The sequence below is a fragment of the Coffea arabica genome, chromosome 8e (assembly GCF_036785885.1).
Source record: "Coffea arabica cultivar ET-39 chromosome 8e, Coffea Arabica ET-39 HiFi, whole genome shotgun sequence".
NCBI classification, from domain to species: domain Eukaryota; kingdom Viridiplantae; phylum Streptophyta; class Magnoliopsida; order Gentianales; family Rubiaceae; genus Coffea; species Coffea arabica.
In genome coordinates, this window is record NC_092324.1 from 2,792,250 (window position 1) to 2,809,710 (window position 17,461).

At 35.5% G+C, this 17,461-nt stretch overlaps 2 protein-coding genes across 3 annotated transcripts; one reads left to right on the forward strand and one right to left on the reverse strand.

Annotated features, from left to right (window-relative positions):
• The first annotated feature begins 418 nt into the window (after window positions 1-418).
• Window positions 419-9,396, forward strand: LOC113703308 (ASI1-immunoprecipitated protein 2-like). 2 transcript variants are annotated; one of them, XM_072061906.1, is made up of 12 exons: window positions 419-774; window positions 2,235-2,345; window positions 2,442-2,548; window positions 2,701-2,967; window positions 4,089-4,174; window positions 4,342-4,841; window positions 4,962-5,414; window positions 5,611-6,082; window positions 6,203-6,433; window positions 6,520-6,641; window positions 6,773-6,965; window positions 8,251-9,396. In XM_072061906.1, exons 2-11 carry the CDS (start codon window positions 2,258-2,260, stop codon window positions 6,835-6,837), a joined length of 2,391 nt encoding a protein of 796 aa, XP_071918007.1. In that variant the 5' UTR covers window positions 419-774; window positions 2,235-2,257; the 3' UTR covers window positions 6,838-6,965; window positions 8,251-9,396. The 2 variants fall into 2 exon arrangements, with proteins under 2 accessions (XP_071918007.1, XP_027080428.2); XM_027224627.2 differs by having other exon boundaries at window positions 2,235-2,548.
• On the reverse strand, window positions 7,984-9,084 carry LOC113703829 (carboxylesterase 1-like). Its single transcript, XM_027225308.2, has one exon. It carries the CDS (start codon window positions 9,082-9,084, stop codon window positions 8,104-8,106), a length of 981 nt encoding a protein of 326 aa, XP_027081109.2. The 3' UTR covers window positions 7,984-8,103.
• Window positions 9,397-17,461: the final 8,065 nt, after the last annotated feature.

Sequence of the window (17,461 nt, forward strand, 5' to 3'; positions counted from 1 at the left end):
GCAAAAGCAAGAAACAAAACAGTTGAAAGGAATCCATAGCTCAATTGCCGGAAGCTTAAAGCTAGTGATATTCCTTTATTAGCAAAGAAGCTGCCGTCCATCTCCAGTACCGTGATTCGAAAAGAGAAATGGCAAAAGTAAACGTGTTTGATTCCATTAACCTACCTTCTCTAATTTTTCTATCATTTGGGACAGTTTTTGAATAATCTATTATTAAAATTTTGATATGATCATTTTTCATATTGATATAAAAAAAATATATTATCGAATTTTCATCCTTTCCCTTGTAATGAACCAAAAAAAAAAAAAATCAAGGTAGTAAATAAAATTATTGTCAGCGATATTATGTTTACATATATATATATATATATAACTATTGCACTTTTTATGGGGCACTTTTGAAATACAAGGTCTTAATTAAGGACCAAATTTACAAAATTTCCGCCACAGCTAAGAGTGACGACGGCGGTGGAGGCCTCATGGCCCACTTAACAAAGCCCGCCACTTTCGAAATCTTTTAAAAGTCAATAAACCAATTTCTGGTCGAAGTCTAACCAAATTTGCGGTCGGATAAATAAACAGCCAACTAGCACATAATTTTGAAGAAAATTTCTCACTTGATTATACATTTTTTTTCTTTTGAAGTTCGAACAAATATATAGCATGATTATTAGTTTTCATTTTTGGTTTTTGGAGTTTCTAAGTTCCAACTAGTAAAACGTTGCAAATTCGAGACTTTTGAAGAAGTTTATCGATAAAGCTCGATTGATTCCGGTAAGCCTTTGTTCCTATTTCTCTTTTTTTATTTTCCTTTTTTTTTTCCCTCAGTCGCAACATTTAAAATTTTTTTTTTGGTTGATAATGTTCTGCTGCTTTGGTTGAATTCTAGGGGTTTTAGGGTTTTAGAAATATGTTTATGTGGTTACTGCTTCTCTTGTCTTACTTGGCATCAAATTGTGCTCTTGATGATATTTAATTTAGTTTTTTTTTCTTTATTCTTTTTCCCTTTGTCTGGTGAACTTGATTATATTCTAGTAATTGATAAGATATTCTGTATTAAGCAGCTGAAATTCTGCAGGATACAATATCTTGAAAAGGGTTGCTCAAAGGATTTCTAATAGTAGAAGAACACATATAGCATTTTGTTTTTCTAGATTTTTAGCAGGGAAGGCGGAATGGGTTGGTGAATGGCGACTGGGAGAATTGAATTTCGTTTTAAGACGAGGAATAAAGACCCTTAAGTGTCAGACAAAATCAGATTCCAGGGTTAGCAACTAAGGCCTTGCTTGGATTGAAGGTTTTCGTCGGAAAATATTATCGTTTTCCGTGATCACATTTCCCTATCACCTTTTTCCCTCACATATATCAAATCGCTACAGTAATTTTTCCATGAAAAATGACGGAAAATGCAATCCAAACACAACCTAAGTTTGCTTAACATGAACCATCTTGATACAATTTAAACGAGGTGTAAATTGGCATCATATTAACAAATCCCTGCTGCTTTTGTTGTTAACATGTGCTTAGTGCAACATTTCGTATTATGTATAAGGGAATAGTTCCTTTTTTAGGTATAATAAGTACTATTTGATGATATTTTGAAGCTTCATTGGCAAAAAAACTCGAACAGTAATTTTATTTCCGTGCTGTTAATATTATCCTTTCCTTTCGAAGCTGAGAGGTTTCTGATGTTCTGTTTTTCTGAATTTATTTCAGCAGTGCATACATCTTAAACTGTGATTCTGTGAAGATTTTTTGGGAAAACTTAGGATGATGAAGAAATGCCTTTTTCTTTTTCAGTGCGATATGAAATATAGGGTTTCATGCTTACTTGCACTTTTTTTTTAAGCACGTATATATGTTTAGGTAACGGTGTCAGATCATTGAAAGGCATTAGTTTTGGTGATAGTTCCATTCCATCTCTTATTTAAGATATATCACATTGCTTCGAGTTTGTAACTTCTACTGAATTTTTCTCATAAACTTACCATTGTCAAGATTATCAGGAGTCTTTTCTGCTTTATGTGTCCTACAATACTCTGTTTTTTTAAACTCTAAAAAAAATACCAGAAGCATACCAGGTGGCCAACAGATCTGGAACTCATAGTACGTTGCATCTATAGCAAAAAAAAAATTATTATTATTTTTTTTGGGAATCTTCATGTTATTTGTGCTTTTCTACTTTCAGTAGTTTCTACTTTTCTGTTGTGGGAGAGTAAGTTTTGTTTGGACAGGTTTTAAACTGGAAAATTTTGATATGACAACTCAATTTGGAAGGTGCAATGTCTGCTCCACCCCTTGTGCCTCTTGCATGCATCTCGGCCGAGAACTCTTGCAGAGGGGAGGTAAATCTAACTGTTCTTCAGATAAATCCTGTGAACATGATGCCTATTTTGAGCAGGTTTCTGAAACTTCTGCTGCATCTTCTCATGAGAGTGAAGGTGGCACTCTAGATAGCAGTAATGATCGAAGTTCATTTGTAGAAGGAGCTGGCCCATGCTTCTCAGCTGAGAATCAAAGTATTTACACGGACAAAATAGATGAAACAGTGGGTTCAATTATAGCTAATAGTTCCTTTCAGATCAATTCAGCTTAGTTGTCTTCTTTGAATGACTATTATGCTGGTCCAACCTCTTTAAAGGTCTTGAAACAGTTTTTTTTTTGGTTAATTGTTTACTTGAAACATTTTATATTGTTTAGGGGCAGTTTCACTGTAGCTCCGTGGATCAGACAGGGTCATCATCTTCAGTCATAACGGTCAGGGCTGAAAAGGTGCAACACAAACAAGATGTAGCTGATAGCCAAAAAACTGTTAAGCTTATATTTGCACAAGATGGTGCTACTGGATTCGTGAATTGCTCAAGTTATAATGGAGGCATAACCTCAATTGATCAATCAAATGCAGAGAAACCTTCTCAGCCTTCAGAGTTTGTGAGGTGTGATGGTGAATCAGCTTCCCTGTATGACGTATGTTCTACTTTCTTTCCTATTACCTCATTACAGTGGCTTGATTATTAGACATTCTGGTGATGAAAGTACTGAGGTCATAGAACTAGATTTTGTAGTTTCTGAACTTATTGGTTGATTGATTACTAAAGTTGCAATGGTCCCAGATGCTCTCACTTATAGTGTGTTCCTTTGACACATTAAGTCCTGTGCAGATTTACTGTTGCTGTCCTACTTGAACATTGCAGAAAGGGAGATTTGTGTAACGAAAGAAAATTAGAGTATTTAACATGCTGTTTATATATATATTTGTGTTTACATGATGGACTTACTTTTTTGCTTATTTGATACTATATACTGGACTTCCGATGCTTCTTTGTATAATGCAGAAAGTAATTAACATCTTTCTGAACAATAATCTGGAAGTGTTCACATAACTTGAACAAAATGTAGGAGTCCTCTGTCCATTATTTTTCTTTTTGGTTTTAATCACTGCAGTAGGTTTGCTAATAGGAGTTGAATGCCTGACCTCCTGCACTATACAGCAGCCATCTACCCGCCAGTGCTACCAGCCTAATGCAATCTTCTGTCCTGCCACAGAGTAGTTGTCTAATTTTTTAGTTTAAATTGTACCTTAAAACAGAAAGTAATGCATTTCTTTTACCAGTCTTAGTGTTTAAAATCAAAAGCAGAGAAGTTATTAATGGATTTGTTGTTTCAGATATGGGGTATTTTAGGTTAGACTTTTAAACTTTTTACTCTTTTAACATTCTTGTGTGGTAGTATTTTATGAAATTGATTATTCTTTAATATTTTGTTCTTGATATTTGTTGGACTACTTTATAATTTAGTCCTGAGAACACGAGAAAGATGAAAGAATGATAATATTTATCAGTAAACATAGAGGAAAACTATGAAGTAAGTACTTGCTGGCTGCTCTTCATTTTCAGTTTGAAAATATTTCTGATATAGTAGCTTGACTTCCATGGCACTAGTCTAATAAATAAGACAAATATGCAGTGGTTCTCAGCCTCCCTGAATCTGTATGACACTTCCAGTTATTCTTATGATTATGTGTTCATGCTTGTTGGGTGATTGAAACCCTGGAGTGACATGAGATGGTTGCTGTCATTGGCACGTAGGTAAAGGTCTGTGACATCTGCGGAGATGCTGGACAGGAGGAATTTCTTGCTGTTTGTAGCAAGTGCAATGTTGGTGCAGAGCATGTGTAAGTAATTAATAAAAAAAAAAGAAATTGTTCTGTGAATGCTCTTTTCATTTTAAATAGTTAGATGAGTCCCGGCAATGGATGTTTATGCTTTGCTTGTGCACTTCTTGATGTTTTCTCCTGGATGGAGTATGATTTAGATATTCTCTGTCTGTTATTTGTGATAGTTACTGCATGTGCCCAATGTTGGAGACAGTTCCTTACAGCAATTGGATGTGTGAAGAGTGCATGCTATCAGAAGATAAAGATAAGATGACCAAAACCAAATTTGAAACGCTTGTTACATGTCCAAAGTACGAATCTTTAAATCCATCAAACCAAGGGTGTCAAATGTCAAATACTTATGATTTCAAGGAACTTCATGATATAAATACTAAAAGATTGGATGCTGACAAGAGCAGTGGAGACGAAGCAAGTTCTCTACTATCTGCTAAGAGAACTTCAGGCAATGTAATTTGTACGTCAATGACAAAAAGATTAGCACTTGGACCAGAAAGTCGGCCTTCTTGTATATCTGAAGACTCTAGCAAAGCTCGGGCTCCAGGTTTTGAGGTGAAGCCTAGTCATAAATTGTCACTGTCAAATGATTACTCTTCTCAAACTAAAAGCATTCAAGGGAAATCAGGTCGAAATCTGCCAAAAACCAAACTATTTCAAACGGCAACTGGTATTGATTCTTGATCCTCAAACTCTGGAAATTTTGTATCTTGGTTCGATCCTCTGTATTAGTCGTTTTGAACCCTGCTTCTGATACTTTGATTATGGCGAAATGTCTTCCATTTCGCAGGTAGTCTGAGTAAGTCAAGATCATTTAATGATTCAGGGAAGAGGCCAAAAGTACAGCGGTTGGATGTAATTCCAGAAAATAGGAAATTCTCCGTTAAAACTCATTACAAGAAAAAAGGTAGTACTATTCGAACAATGAGGAAAACTCTGCCACTTAATGATGCGAGCTGTGGCAGTTCAAAAGCTGTTGGTCCAAAAATTAAGAGGATTCCAGCAAAATTTTCTGACAATGGCAGTTTGAAGAGATTAAGGTGCATGAATGAACATATTTCAGTTAAAATGACATCTAACACCAGATTTAAGAGGCTGCAAGTCGGCTCTACAAAAGATGGTACTTTTGTTTCTGCAGCATCACGTGATAAGAAGTTTGAATCTCATGGTAAATGTACACCTCCAGACGTTTGTGGAACCAAATATCTTAATATCAACCCTCTTCAGATTTCAGATGACTCAGGTAATTCATGGAATTTGGCCTTCCACTGGTTCTGAAAATTCAAAGCCATACACCTTATGCACATGTCTAGTTTCATGCCCTTCACAACTGCCATCCCCTGGCGAGTTTTTCTTGATTCTATTAAATGTTTTCATCTGTCAATTAAATTTCCTCACTTTGATGTCTTGTGCTTCTTGACTGTCTCCCTAAAAAACAGTCATTGCGGGCAAGGGAAAGACACTGTGCTTGCCTATAGCTGATATGGTTGAGGATGTACGATTTGCCAGTGTGTCTGATGCTTCTCAGGAGGCAAAGCAGAAAGGTGAAACATCTCATCGCTTGTTGGAGTCGACAAATCCTTGTAGTTGGTCTGATGCAATTGGAGAAAAAAAACTGACAGTGCTACGGACATCCTCCAGTGTTACTGAGAAAGCCCCCCAGACATCTCCTTTCACCTCAGCAAATAAATGTTTATCAAATGGAAGTGGAAGTGAAGACTATGGTAGAACTGGAAGTTTGGATCATGCTTCATACTGTCACCTGTTAGACTGTTCTTCACTTTCCATTCTTGATACAACAAGGGTGAAGGATATGGATGGAAGCAGCCAGATAGTTGCTGGTCCATCATGTTGCAATCAGATTGATGCTTATAGGGCGTTCGCTGTTCCCTTGATTGATTACATATGGAAGTGTGTTTTCTTTTCTAGTCACACAATTTTGCTCTCTAATTAATGAATTAGAAATGTGCACTTCTTGCAGAATGTATGAAATCTAAGATGTTTCACATGCATGTTCTAAAATTCTTACAGAGGTGAATGCGAAATTCAGAACTCTTCAAGGTTGCCCAGAATCTTGTATAGAATTCAAGCACACTTGTCTACAATGTCATCATCCAAAATACCTGAAGCAGTAAAGAACTTTTCCAACAAAATTCTTTTGGAGGAAGTATCTCGCTTGACTGCATGGCCTATTCAGTTCCAGGAATATTATCCCCAAGATGATAGTATTGGCCTTTACATTTTTGCAGAAGACATTGAAAGGTATGATCTTCCTGTTTTTCTTCTCCCATTATGTTCAAATTGTAATCATTCGAGAATTTATACTAAATTCTTTCATTCTGATGCAGCTATATAAACTACAAGAGCTTGGTGCAATACATGGTTGACTGTGATATAGCTCTAAAAGGAAATTTCGACCGGATTGAGCTTCTTATATTCTCATCCCACCTTCTTCCTGAAAGTTCCCACTGTATGAACTGAATTAACTTTTTATTTTTAATTTTTTTTTAATCTTGAAGACTAGATTTGAACATGCACAAAATAATAGATTCTCCCTGTTCTTTTTTGCCTTAATTAATTATGCATTTTCCTTTTTGCCAGATTGGAATGGTTTGTTATATTTGTGGGGAGTCTTTAAAGAGAGGAAGGTGAATTGCTCAACATGACTTGCATCTATCACAGGACAATGGCTTAAAATGGACACCAGTTGGTAGAAGTTGTTTGTGTTTGCAGCATCAATGTTCTCCTCTGAAGTCTGGTGGATATTTAGCTTCATACCAGGCTCCTAATAGTGGTAAAAGTCTCAAGTTTTATCAATTTACATTTCCCTGTCACTGTCACCTCCCACAGCAGGCATAACATGGTCATATCTGAGGCTTTCAGCCTAAGGATGCGTAAGCCATCAGCTTGATAAATGATAAAATAATCCAACTGAAGCTTATCAGTATAGTGGCGAAATATCATATGTTTTGAAATTTATTTGGTGCACGCTTGTAAATTAGTAGAGTCTGAAAACTTCAAATTTCCTGCAAAAATCTGGAATTCTAGTTTATTTCACTTTTTCAAATGACATCTATCTCTTACATAAATATATGAGATTTACACAGTTCCAATAGCATGTAGACCATAACCTTGAGGTACAAGCACAGACCTATTCAGTATGTTCCAGGGGATTCGAGGGACTCCCATTCCGTGCATCCATACTTTTGAATTTCTTAATGTGATTTGGCATTTTTGCTTGTTACTTAGGATATAGGTTGGCATTTGAAGTTCTGTTCTTCAGAGTTCAACAATTAGGAGGATTCTCGTGGAGTACACATATGCAGTAATTAATGCATGCCATGTTGAAAATGGGAAACTTTGAACATCTAGAACACACTTTTCCCTTGTGATGGGATTTATCGTTGTTTGTTTCAAGTATTCAACTTAAATAATTGAAAAATAATGTTTGGATACAAAACTTATTTCAAATAATATTTCGCTTGCATCATAAACACATTTTCCAACCCACCTTTTTATATTCCCAATTACCTTTTTATCTCACATACATCACATTACAAAAAGTGCTACAGTAATTATTCCAAATAATATTTCAAATAATACCCTATCCAAACAAATCAATATATAACGTTGTCTAATATCGGCCTGTTCTGGGGTAAGCACTCTGATACATGTACTTAGCATTAATATCCCACTTTTACAGAATTTGCTGCGCAAGGAGTACCTTTTAGAATATAGAGCCTTACACTCAAAATGATGAAATACTTAAAAGACAGTAGGAAAAAAAGATCCCAAAAGCTATGAACTACTAATTTTGGCAAAACGATGGATCTGCATTTTTTGTTTAAAAGCAAAAAGAAAAAGAAAAAAAAACTTCCTATTACTTCCATAATGTCATATTCCATGGTTCAGAGTTCATTGCTTAATCTTTTTCAACAAGTGATGGAAGATAGTACAAACTCTTTTACAACCATAGTTATTGCTTTGGCCGTGGGATTAACATAACCATAGCCATGATATCCTCCCTCATCAAATTTACCTTTCACTGATGCACCATTTTCTTCTAATTTCTTTACCAGCTCAATCTGACGGTCAATCAATGGATCACCAGCACACCCGATGACTAAAATCTTCCATCCCAGAGCCTTGATCAGTTGAAATAGCTGCGGATTGATTCCCATCATCGGATTGCTGAACTCGTGGTCTCTATCCGCGCCAATTGGCAAGCTTAGCTCCCACATGAAATCAGTTGCACAAAGTGGTATTACCTTGTCATTGGCCATCCTCAATTCTGAATCAGTCCTCCTGGTCCCGCCAAAAAATGGATGATGCAATATCAACCCTTTTATCTCCAAAGGCTTTAGATCATCAACACATGCAGCTGCAAGTAATCCTCCATGGTAGGCTATATTACCACCTGCACTAGTGCCCATGAGAAAACACTTTGATAGATCAGCATACTTTTCCAACCATTCGTCGTTGGAATCTTTAATCGTGTGCAATGCTTCCAGGCAATCATTGTAGGCTGCCGGAAGTCGGTGCTCTGGAGCAAGGCGGTAGTCAACTGATATGATCACTGCTGGGATTTCAATCGCGAGTTCAGTGTGCAAATCGTCAAACAGAGGTGTGGATACGTTGCCTACAATGAATCCTCCACCATGAAAGTAAACTATCACAGGCAATTTTGTGTCCGGAGAGGAGTCAAATGCTTCCCGGGGTACATATATGCGAGCCCAAGTGCCATTGTGTTGGTTTATAGATATGTCTTTTGAAAGGTGTAAAGGGTTTCTGGGATCGGATGAGGCAGGGGTTGCTGGTCCTGGAAGACGTCTGATTGTGCCATCAGGACAGCGGATGATGCCAAGGAAGCCGTATAGATCAATATTAGGATCGACTGGTGATATATCAGACATTCTTCTGACTAGTCCTAGTTAACTGTATGGTTGTGTTTCAAATAATTGTGAAGTTCTATGAGTACTCAAGTTTTTATAGATGTTCGATAGCAATTAACATAATAAGCCGTTTGGCCAGGTAGCAGCATCAAAAGCATGAAGCGAATAAGTTACGGCTGTTTAGGAAGGATGTCAACTTAGAAACGTAAGCTCAATTTTCTGGCGTTTTAGAGTGGAAGAGTCAACATTTTCCAACATGCTAACCTAAGCATATATGTCAAGTTTGGGATGTGGACCATATCATCGTCATTCAAATCATCTGTGTTTGTCGAATTTTTGGATTTGCACATTTTCTGTACAGTAACATTAGCATAGAAAAAAGAGAAGCACATGTAAGTACCATGTACATGGTCTTGGCTATGAAATGTCAATGAATAGAGGTAGCCAGAATAGGATCATGTACCAGACAAAATCTAATCCAATCATGGCTTCAGTGCAGAAATTGCCAATAGTATTTAAGGTTGCACTAAATTGCACGAATCCTCCTCCATGAAAGAAAATCATTTGAGTAAATTTGGTCAATGCAGAGGATTCAACTGCTTCAGCGGGTTAATAATCCACGAATTGGATTTGCTAACCTGGATGTCCTTTTGAGTAAGGGTAAAGGGATTACTACTCGGAATATCGTTTGATGATCCTGTGGGGAAGTACGACTGAACCATCAAGGTTGCTAAACCTTTGTCCACTATTATCGTTAGGATCTAATTCAGTTTTTGAAAAGGCGATTATCAACCTTTTCAAAATGAAAAGAAGCATGGTAGAGCTAACTTATTGATAATTTATTAAACTTACAATAGTTTTTATAAGGATTAATGCTTGCAATTGGTGTCTTACTTAAATTACTAAATGAATAAAGTTTTTTTTAGGGCAAATTACATTTTACCCTCGTATGATTTAGTATTTTTGTACATAACCCCTCTATGGTTTCAAAAGCCATACATAACCCCCTCATGGTTTGGATTAAAGCGTCAAAATGACGAAATGATCATTGGTAATGGAACATTTAAAAATGTCGAAATTACCTTTGTTTAACAATTAAAACTGCTGAAGTAACCAAAATATATAAACATAATATACATGACACACTAACCCCGTATGATTTTATATTTTACCATATAACCCTTTTATAGTTTAATGTTTTACCATATAATCCCCTAATAATTTTCAAAATATACACATAACCCCTATGTGGTTAATACATAATTTTAAACTTTACATAGGAATATTTTTGATATTTTAGGTGATTCCGTTATGGATTGCAAATTCCGCTACTTTGACACTTTAATTCAAACCATGAGGGGGTTATGTATAGTTTTTGAAACCATAGGGGGGTTATGTACAAAAATACTAAATCACTGGGAATAAAGTGTAATTTGCCCTTTTTATTTTTAAACAAAAGAACAAATTAATTGTTTTCAGTAGAATAAAAGGGACATAATAGTCACTTTAGACCATCGAGGGGGGGGGGGTGTGTAATTTCAGAAACCATGAGGGAAGTATTTGGAGTTGTTAGAAACCTCTTTCTGAAATTATCTCTTAAATCTATGCTTCCTAATAGTAAAGAAATTAGTCATTTCAAAACTTATAATTGGTGTTCTTATTAATTGCCAGTCACACATACTAAACAGATTCTAGATTATTAGTCAGGGAGATTAGATAGGTCATCAATTGGCGAGGAAAACCAATACATTTCAAGTCTATGTGCATCTAGTGCTGGCTGTTGCCATGTAACCTGTTATGAGGAACAAGACATGTATGCTCAAATGACCTTATTCATTCCCACGTTGCTACTTACCTCGTACTTGAATTGGAAATTCCCTTTCTCTGCAAAAACTCTCCTTTTCTTGTTCAATTGCCTTTCTTCTTCTATCATCAACAAATCTTGATTTTGTCTTTTCTTTTAATTAGCTACTAATTTTTGGGATTTGAGACCTAGCCCTTGACAGTCAAAGGCTGAGGATCAATATATCAATTGATCTAGGCTTTTAATTCAAAATGCTTGTCTACATTAACTGATCTAACTTTATATTTTCCTTCCCACAAGTTAGGCTAACATCGCAAGCCCCTAGTTTTATTATGACAAAAGATGAAAAAGACCACATATCTGAGGCTAGCTCAATAGGAAGACAAACTCAGGGCTCGAAATGCATCTTATGGTTCAATGGGAAGTAGCTACTCCATTAGCATTTTCTAGCAATGGATGTCTTTCCAATCACAGATCCAATTTAGCTTTCACAAATAGCATCTAAACAGCAGAAGCAGCAGATAGTTTTATCAATGTTTTGGTAATGATCAATGATCAATTTAGTAGGACAGCCAAAAAAGTGGGTATTAGTAGAAATTGAATAAATGTGTCATGGTTGTAAAGGTTAACGTTCTCATTAAATTAAGAGGTAATTATAGTTTGTCCCCTCGAACTTTACCCCTCATAATAATTTGCTCCCTTTAACTTTAAATATATATACTTTGCTGCTTTATTGCCTAGTCAAATATTAATAATGAACTTCCATACAAAATTTTAACTTGATGACATTAATGCCTATACATAATAGTTGAGATTAATACTTACTTTATGTGGGAATGTGGATCATTTGACTAGAAAAAAAAGAAAAAACTAGTCATTGATATAAAAAAATTTAAGAATTTTTCTAGCGGCTGAGCAAGCACGGTTAATGCGCCTAAATTCACAATTATTGCATTCCCTGTATTTAGATACTTTCCAAAATTAATTGTACTTTTTTCAAAAAAACTAACACTTGATGCCTCTGTTAGTGGTTGCCCATTAGCCCTAATCGAAAACTTGAAACTACGAGATGGCAAAATACCAAAGAGCTAAAACATTATGTTGTAAAGTTAAAAAAAATTAAAAAAATCTCGAAAACTTCTGCACCGGTTTTCCACTATTTCTTTTTTTTTTTTCCCCCTTCCTTTAAACTATAAATTGATTGGCCTTGATCATGATTTTCGCTTACCTTACAACTCACAAAATTCCCATTAGTCAATCACATGCAAATTGATGTTTTCATTCTACTATAGTACTTTTATTTACATTTTGTTTAGATTCCACATTATTTGGGAAAAATTTTTGAAATTCTCTAAACACGATTCTCACTGCATTTTTTTTTGGGGGTTTTTTTTGGGGGGGGGGGGGGGGGGGTACTCTGATATGCGTAGTATAGTTAGTAATAACTCAATATTCCAGAATTTGCTGCTCAAGGACTACCTTTTATAATATAGAGCCTTGCATTCAAAATGATGAAATACTTAGAAGACAATAGGAAAAGAGTATCCCGAAAGCTATGAACTACTAATTTTGGCAAAAAGATGGATCTGCATTTTTTGTTTAAAAGCAAAAGAAAAAGAAAAAAACCTCGTATTATTTCCATATATTCCATGGTTCAGAGTTCATTGTTTAATCTTTTTCAACAAGTGATGGAAGATAGTACAAACCCTTTTACAACCATAGTTATTGCTTTGGCCGTGGGATTAACATAACCATAGCCATGATATCCTCCCTCATCAAATTTACCTTTCACTGATGCACCATTTTCTTCTAATTTCTTTACCAGCTCAATCTGACGGTCAATCAATGGATCACCTGCACACCCGATGACTAAAATCTTCCATCCCAGAGCCTTGATCAGTTCAAATAGCTGCGGATTGATTCCCATCATCGGATTGCTGAACTCGTGGTCTCTATCCGCGCCAATTGGCAAGCTTAGCTCCCACATGAAATCAGTTGCACAAAGTGGTATTACCTTGTCATTGGCCATCCTCAATTCTGAATCAGTCCTCCTGGTCCCGCCAAAAAATGGATGATGCAATATCAACCCTTTTATCTCCAAAGGCTTTAGATCATCAACACATGCAGCTGCAAGTAATCCTCCATGGTAGGCTATATTACCACCTGCACTAGTGCACCTGCACTAGTTAACCGTATGGCCGTGTTTCAAACAATCGTGAAGTTTGTAAGTACTCAATTAAGCACTTTGTGGATGTTTGATAGGAATAAACTACCATAAGTCTTTTGGCCAGAAGCAGCATCAAAGCATGCAGCTTAATAACTTAGCCGCTGTTTAGGAAGTAGGATGTCAACTGTTATCTTTGAAACGGAAGCTCAATTTTTGTGGTCTTTCGAGTGGAAGAGTCAACACTTACCAACATGCTATCCTAAGCATATATGTCAGGTTTGGGATGTGGAGAATATCGTCTTCAATCAGATCATCTTTCTTTGTTTGTCGCAATTTTGGATTTGCACATTTTCTGTACAGTGACATTAGCATACCAAGATGAAACACAAGACGCACAAAATTTTGTCACAGAAGATGGTTTTATGAGATGGAGGTGCATGATTGAACCATCAAGGAGCGGACAAAGCTAGAAGAACAATGGGATCAAATCTAATTCAGTTTAAAGAAGGATGGTCGACCTTTACAGAAAAGAATGCAAAACTAGAGATAATAACAATTTGGGCAAATTACACTTTACCCCCTGTAGTTTAGTATTTTTTACATAACTTCCTATGATTTTAAAAGCTATACATAACCCTCTCATAGTTTGAATTAAAGTGTTAAAGGGACGGAAATGATCATTCATAACGGAGTCACCTAAAATGTTACAAATACCCTTATGTAAAGTTGAAAATTATTTATTAACCAAAGAGGGTTATGTATATATTTTGAAAACCACAGGGGGGTTATATAATAAAATATTAAATTATAAAGGAGTTATATGGTAAAACATAAAATCATACGGGATTAGTGTGTCATATATTTATGATGGTAACTTCGACATTTTAAAAGTTCTGTTATGAATGATTATTTCCGTCACTTTGACACTTTAATTCAAACCATGAGGGGGTTATATATAACTTTTAAAACGATAGGGGGGTTATGTAGAAAAAATACTAAATCACAGGGGGGTAAAGTGTAATTTGTCCTAACAATTTACTAAACTTGCAATTGGTTTTGTAAAGGACTATTGCTTGCAATTGGTGTTCTTACTGATATTACGAAAATATTTACGTTTTGTTTTAACAAAAGAACAAATTCATCATTGACAATACAGAAAAAATTGTCAAAACAGTCATTTTAGGCCCAAAAAAGAGGTGTATAATTTCCAGAAACCATGAGAGAATTGTTTGAAATTGTCAATTATAACTCACAACTGTATTTTCTAATAGTAAAGAAATTAGTCACTTCAAAAGTTGTAATTGGTGTTCGTACTCATACTAAACAAATTGTAGATCATTAGTCCAATGTGTCGAATTTACTTTCAAAAAAGTAACTATGCATTCAATTTTATGTGAATGCTTTAAGGGTTTTTTTTTAATAAGAGGTTTCAAATTCAGAATCTCTCACTTATAATTCCTACTCCTATACCATCCAATCTATCCCTCTCCACCCTCCCTCCATTTTTATGGTATTTGATAACTAATTTCTTGTAACTTAAGGAGTCCAAATTTTGGTAACTTAAAAGTACTTTTGTTAAAAGTATCTGTGTTAAAAGTGCTTCTTTATAAGCTATTACAACCCCAAATGGGGCCTTAATGAGTGCCATTAGTGCTTGTTAGCTAAATCAAAATCTAAAGGTAAAAGATAGCAGAACACCAGAGAGTTAAAAAATTATGTTGTAAAGTCAAAAGAATGAGTAAATATTGTATACACTATCAGTATATATACTATCATGGTTAGATTGATGATATATGAGCAAATTTTGAATTTCAAATTCAAATTTTGCACATGTGTCATATATTTAATGGTGATAGTATATACAATAACAGTATATATAAGATTAATCCAAAAAGGAGAAATCTTCATAACTTCTATCAAAGAGTTTCCACCATCTCTCTTTCTTCCTTTCAATATTAAAAATTGATTGGTCTTGATAATTTTCTCTTCCCTTACAACTCTCACAAGATTCTCCTAAGTCAATAAAATGCAAGTTGGTGTTTTTGCGCCACAATCATACCTTTCTTCATATTTTGTTTGGATTCAAAATTATTCAGGAAAAAATTTAGAAATTCTCCAAACACGTTTTCATTATATTTTTATTTTTTCAATCACGAGTTATCTCATATAAATCACATTGAAAAAAAAAAGTGTTATAGCAAAAAAATCTCAAATAATAGATTACATGTGTTCAAAAATTAGTCATTGGTATTTTGATCTTGCAAAATATAAGTGTATTTTAATCATCAATAAATTAATTGTCGTCAGATATTTAGAATTAACGGAGACAAAATGTTAATAGGGACCAAGTTCGGAGGCTCGGGGGAGAGGGGTCAAAGCGTAATTAGCCCTTAAATTTATGATCTCATAATGGTAATTAGGCTCGTGTGCTGTTGCATAGATCAAATATGTTAGGATATATTTTACGAATTAAGCTTGTAAATTCAAATACTACGACTTCTGAGCACTCGTTTTGGTATTTCCTGATTCAAAGGAAATTTAGACCTCATAAGTGTAATCCCTTTTTTACCTTGATTCAAAGGATATTTAAGAGGCACTGTAAGCATAAAGTATTTCACCAAAAAAGGCACTGTAAATAGAGAGTATTCCGCTAAACTAGGTACAGCCTAATTAGTAAAGATTCAACTTCCTTTACGTTCCAAAATTGTACAATTATACTTCTTGCACCCTCCATAGAAGACGCAGCCACGAGCACTTGTAAATTAGTGGACATTCGACAACCCTTTGATGACTGACTAATGGGCTTTACAAATGCGCCTGTTTGAATCTATAAATGCAACACAAATACCACATGACAAGTGACAACATTTTCCTTACAATCTCCAAGGAGCACCATAAGAGATGTTACATAAACCATGAAATATTCCAGGCCATATACAATCAGTCTAGCAACAACGATAACAAAAACAACCAAGTTGGACTGGACAAAACAATGCCCGTCCGTCATCCATATAGCTCCGACCTTTGATTACCTGTATGGAGGAAGGTAAGACCGACAAGAAGTTGCCCATTTTCCCCGGTCATTACAATCTCGACTTCAGAAAATGAAGCTGAAACCCGACTTCAGAAACAGTGTTTGGGAAATAAAACAGAACAAACCAGGTTAGGAAGCGGGGGTTCACATCTTTCCCATGGCATGTGCTGCTATTTAGGATTTTCAGGACTTTTCCAAGTCAGGAATAAGCAAAAAATCTTCCCCATAACATGTCCTGCTACCTTGCCAGTACAGGCATAATGCTCAAGCCATAGTACAAAGCGTCAAATTACTGAGTACAGATTCTGATAATTGTCAGTGAGCTCCATAAGCTTGTGAGCAGCTGCTGCTTCAGACAGTCGAAGTGTTTTGTGCACCACAGGCTTCGCAGATCCATTTTCAATCTCTGGCGGCCATACTTCTTTCTTTAAAAATTCAACAAAATTTGCTGCTTTGTCCAACGTTTTGAACCATCTATTAACTATTAAGCACTGTATCCACAAGCCAAAAGCCGTACTGCTCATAAATTAATTTGTTAATGCAAAAAACGAGTCAATGATGAAAGCAACCAGAAAAAGATATCTAGATTAAATAATGCCAAGGTGGTGAAACCCCATAAACATCTTGTAACCAAACTAGTCCAAGTACATGAAGTTGACGACAATTATAAAATTACCTCAAACTCTTGCCTGCTTGGCCATTGCCGTTCCAAATACCATGTTTCCCGTCGAGGGTCCATGTGCGTCAACAAAAATCACTATGCCCCAATTGCTTATGATTTTTAGATCTTTTTCTAAGTTTACACCCCAACTGTCAACCACAACATCAATACCTGACATTGAAGAATTTGTCATAAGATTATCACACAAAAAAACTACAGATATAGCATATATAGCAAGAGAAGCAACTCATTCCTTTTAATTTTTTCTTGAAAATTTAATAGATTATGCGAAGCAAATTACTTCCCATTGATCCTCTTGTAGTCTTCAGGGCATCAAAAAATTCAAACAAACACTTTAACCAGCATTATTCACCCTCAACGCAATTCCAATAGAAAAACGCAATTCCTTCATAAAGTCACCAAAGGATTTACTTGTTCTTTGCCTTTCCATATTGTAATATTGGACAATCAACTTAGGAAATCCAGAAAGAGAGAGGAGGCACAAGCAGCGAAGTAAGTGATGGATAAGTTTGTAGAAATAGGAGCGTAGGACTGCTAATTTAAGTTTGGGGAAGTTACACAAATACCAGCACTTGGGGTTGGTTGTACTCTTTGTTCCAAATTTCAATTCATACACAACAAAATCCTTAGTTCCTCTAGTTTCAAATTAAGTACAACTGCAGGCAAAACATCATTATTTCTTAGTACACTATAATCAGTTGCAATCTAGCA

Bases quoted from the DNA above. Each gene is read 5' to 3' on its own strand.
- LOC113703308 (XM_027224627.2), top strand. From the start codon at position 2,258: ATGACAACTCAATTTGGAAGGTGCAATGTCTGCTCCACCCCTTGTGCC. The intron at 2,549-2,700 runs GTGGGTTCAATT...TATATTGTTTAG, and splicing joins CGGACAAAATAGATGAAACA to GGGCAGTTTCACTGTAGCTC. The intron at 4,175-4,341 runs GTAAGTAATTAA...TATTTGTGATAG, and splicing joins AATGTTGGTGCAGAGCATGT to TTACTGCATGTGCCCAATGT.
- LOC113703829 (XM_027225308.2), bottom strand. From the start codon at position 9,084: ATGTCTGATATATCACCAGTCGATCCTAATATTGATCTATACGGCTTC.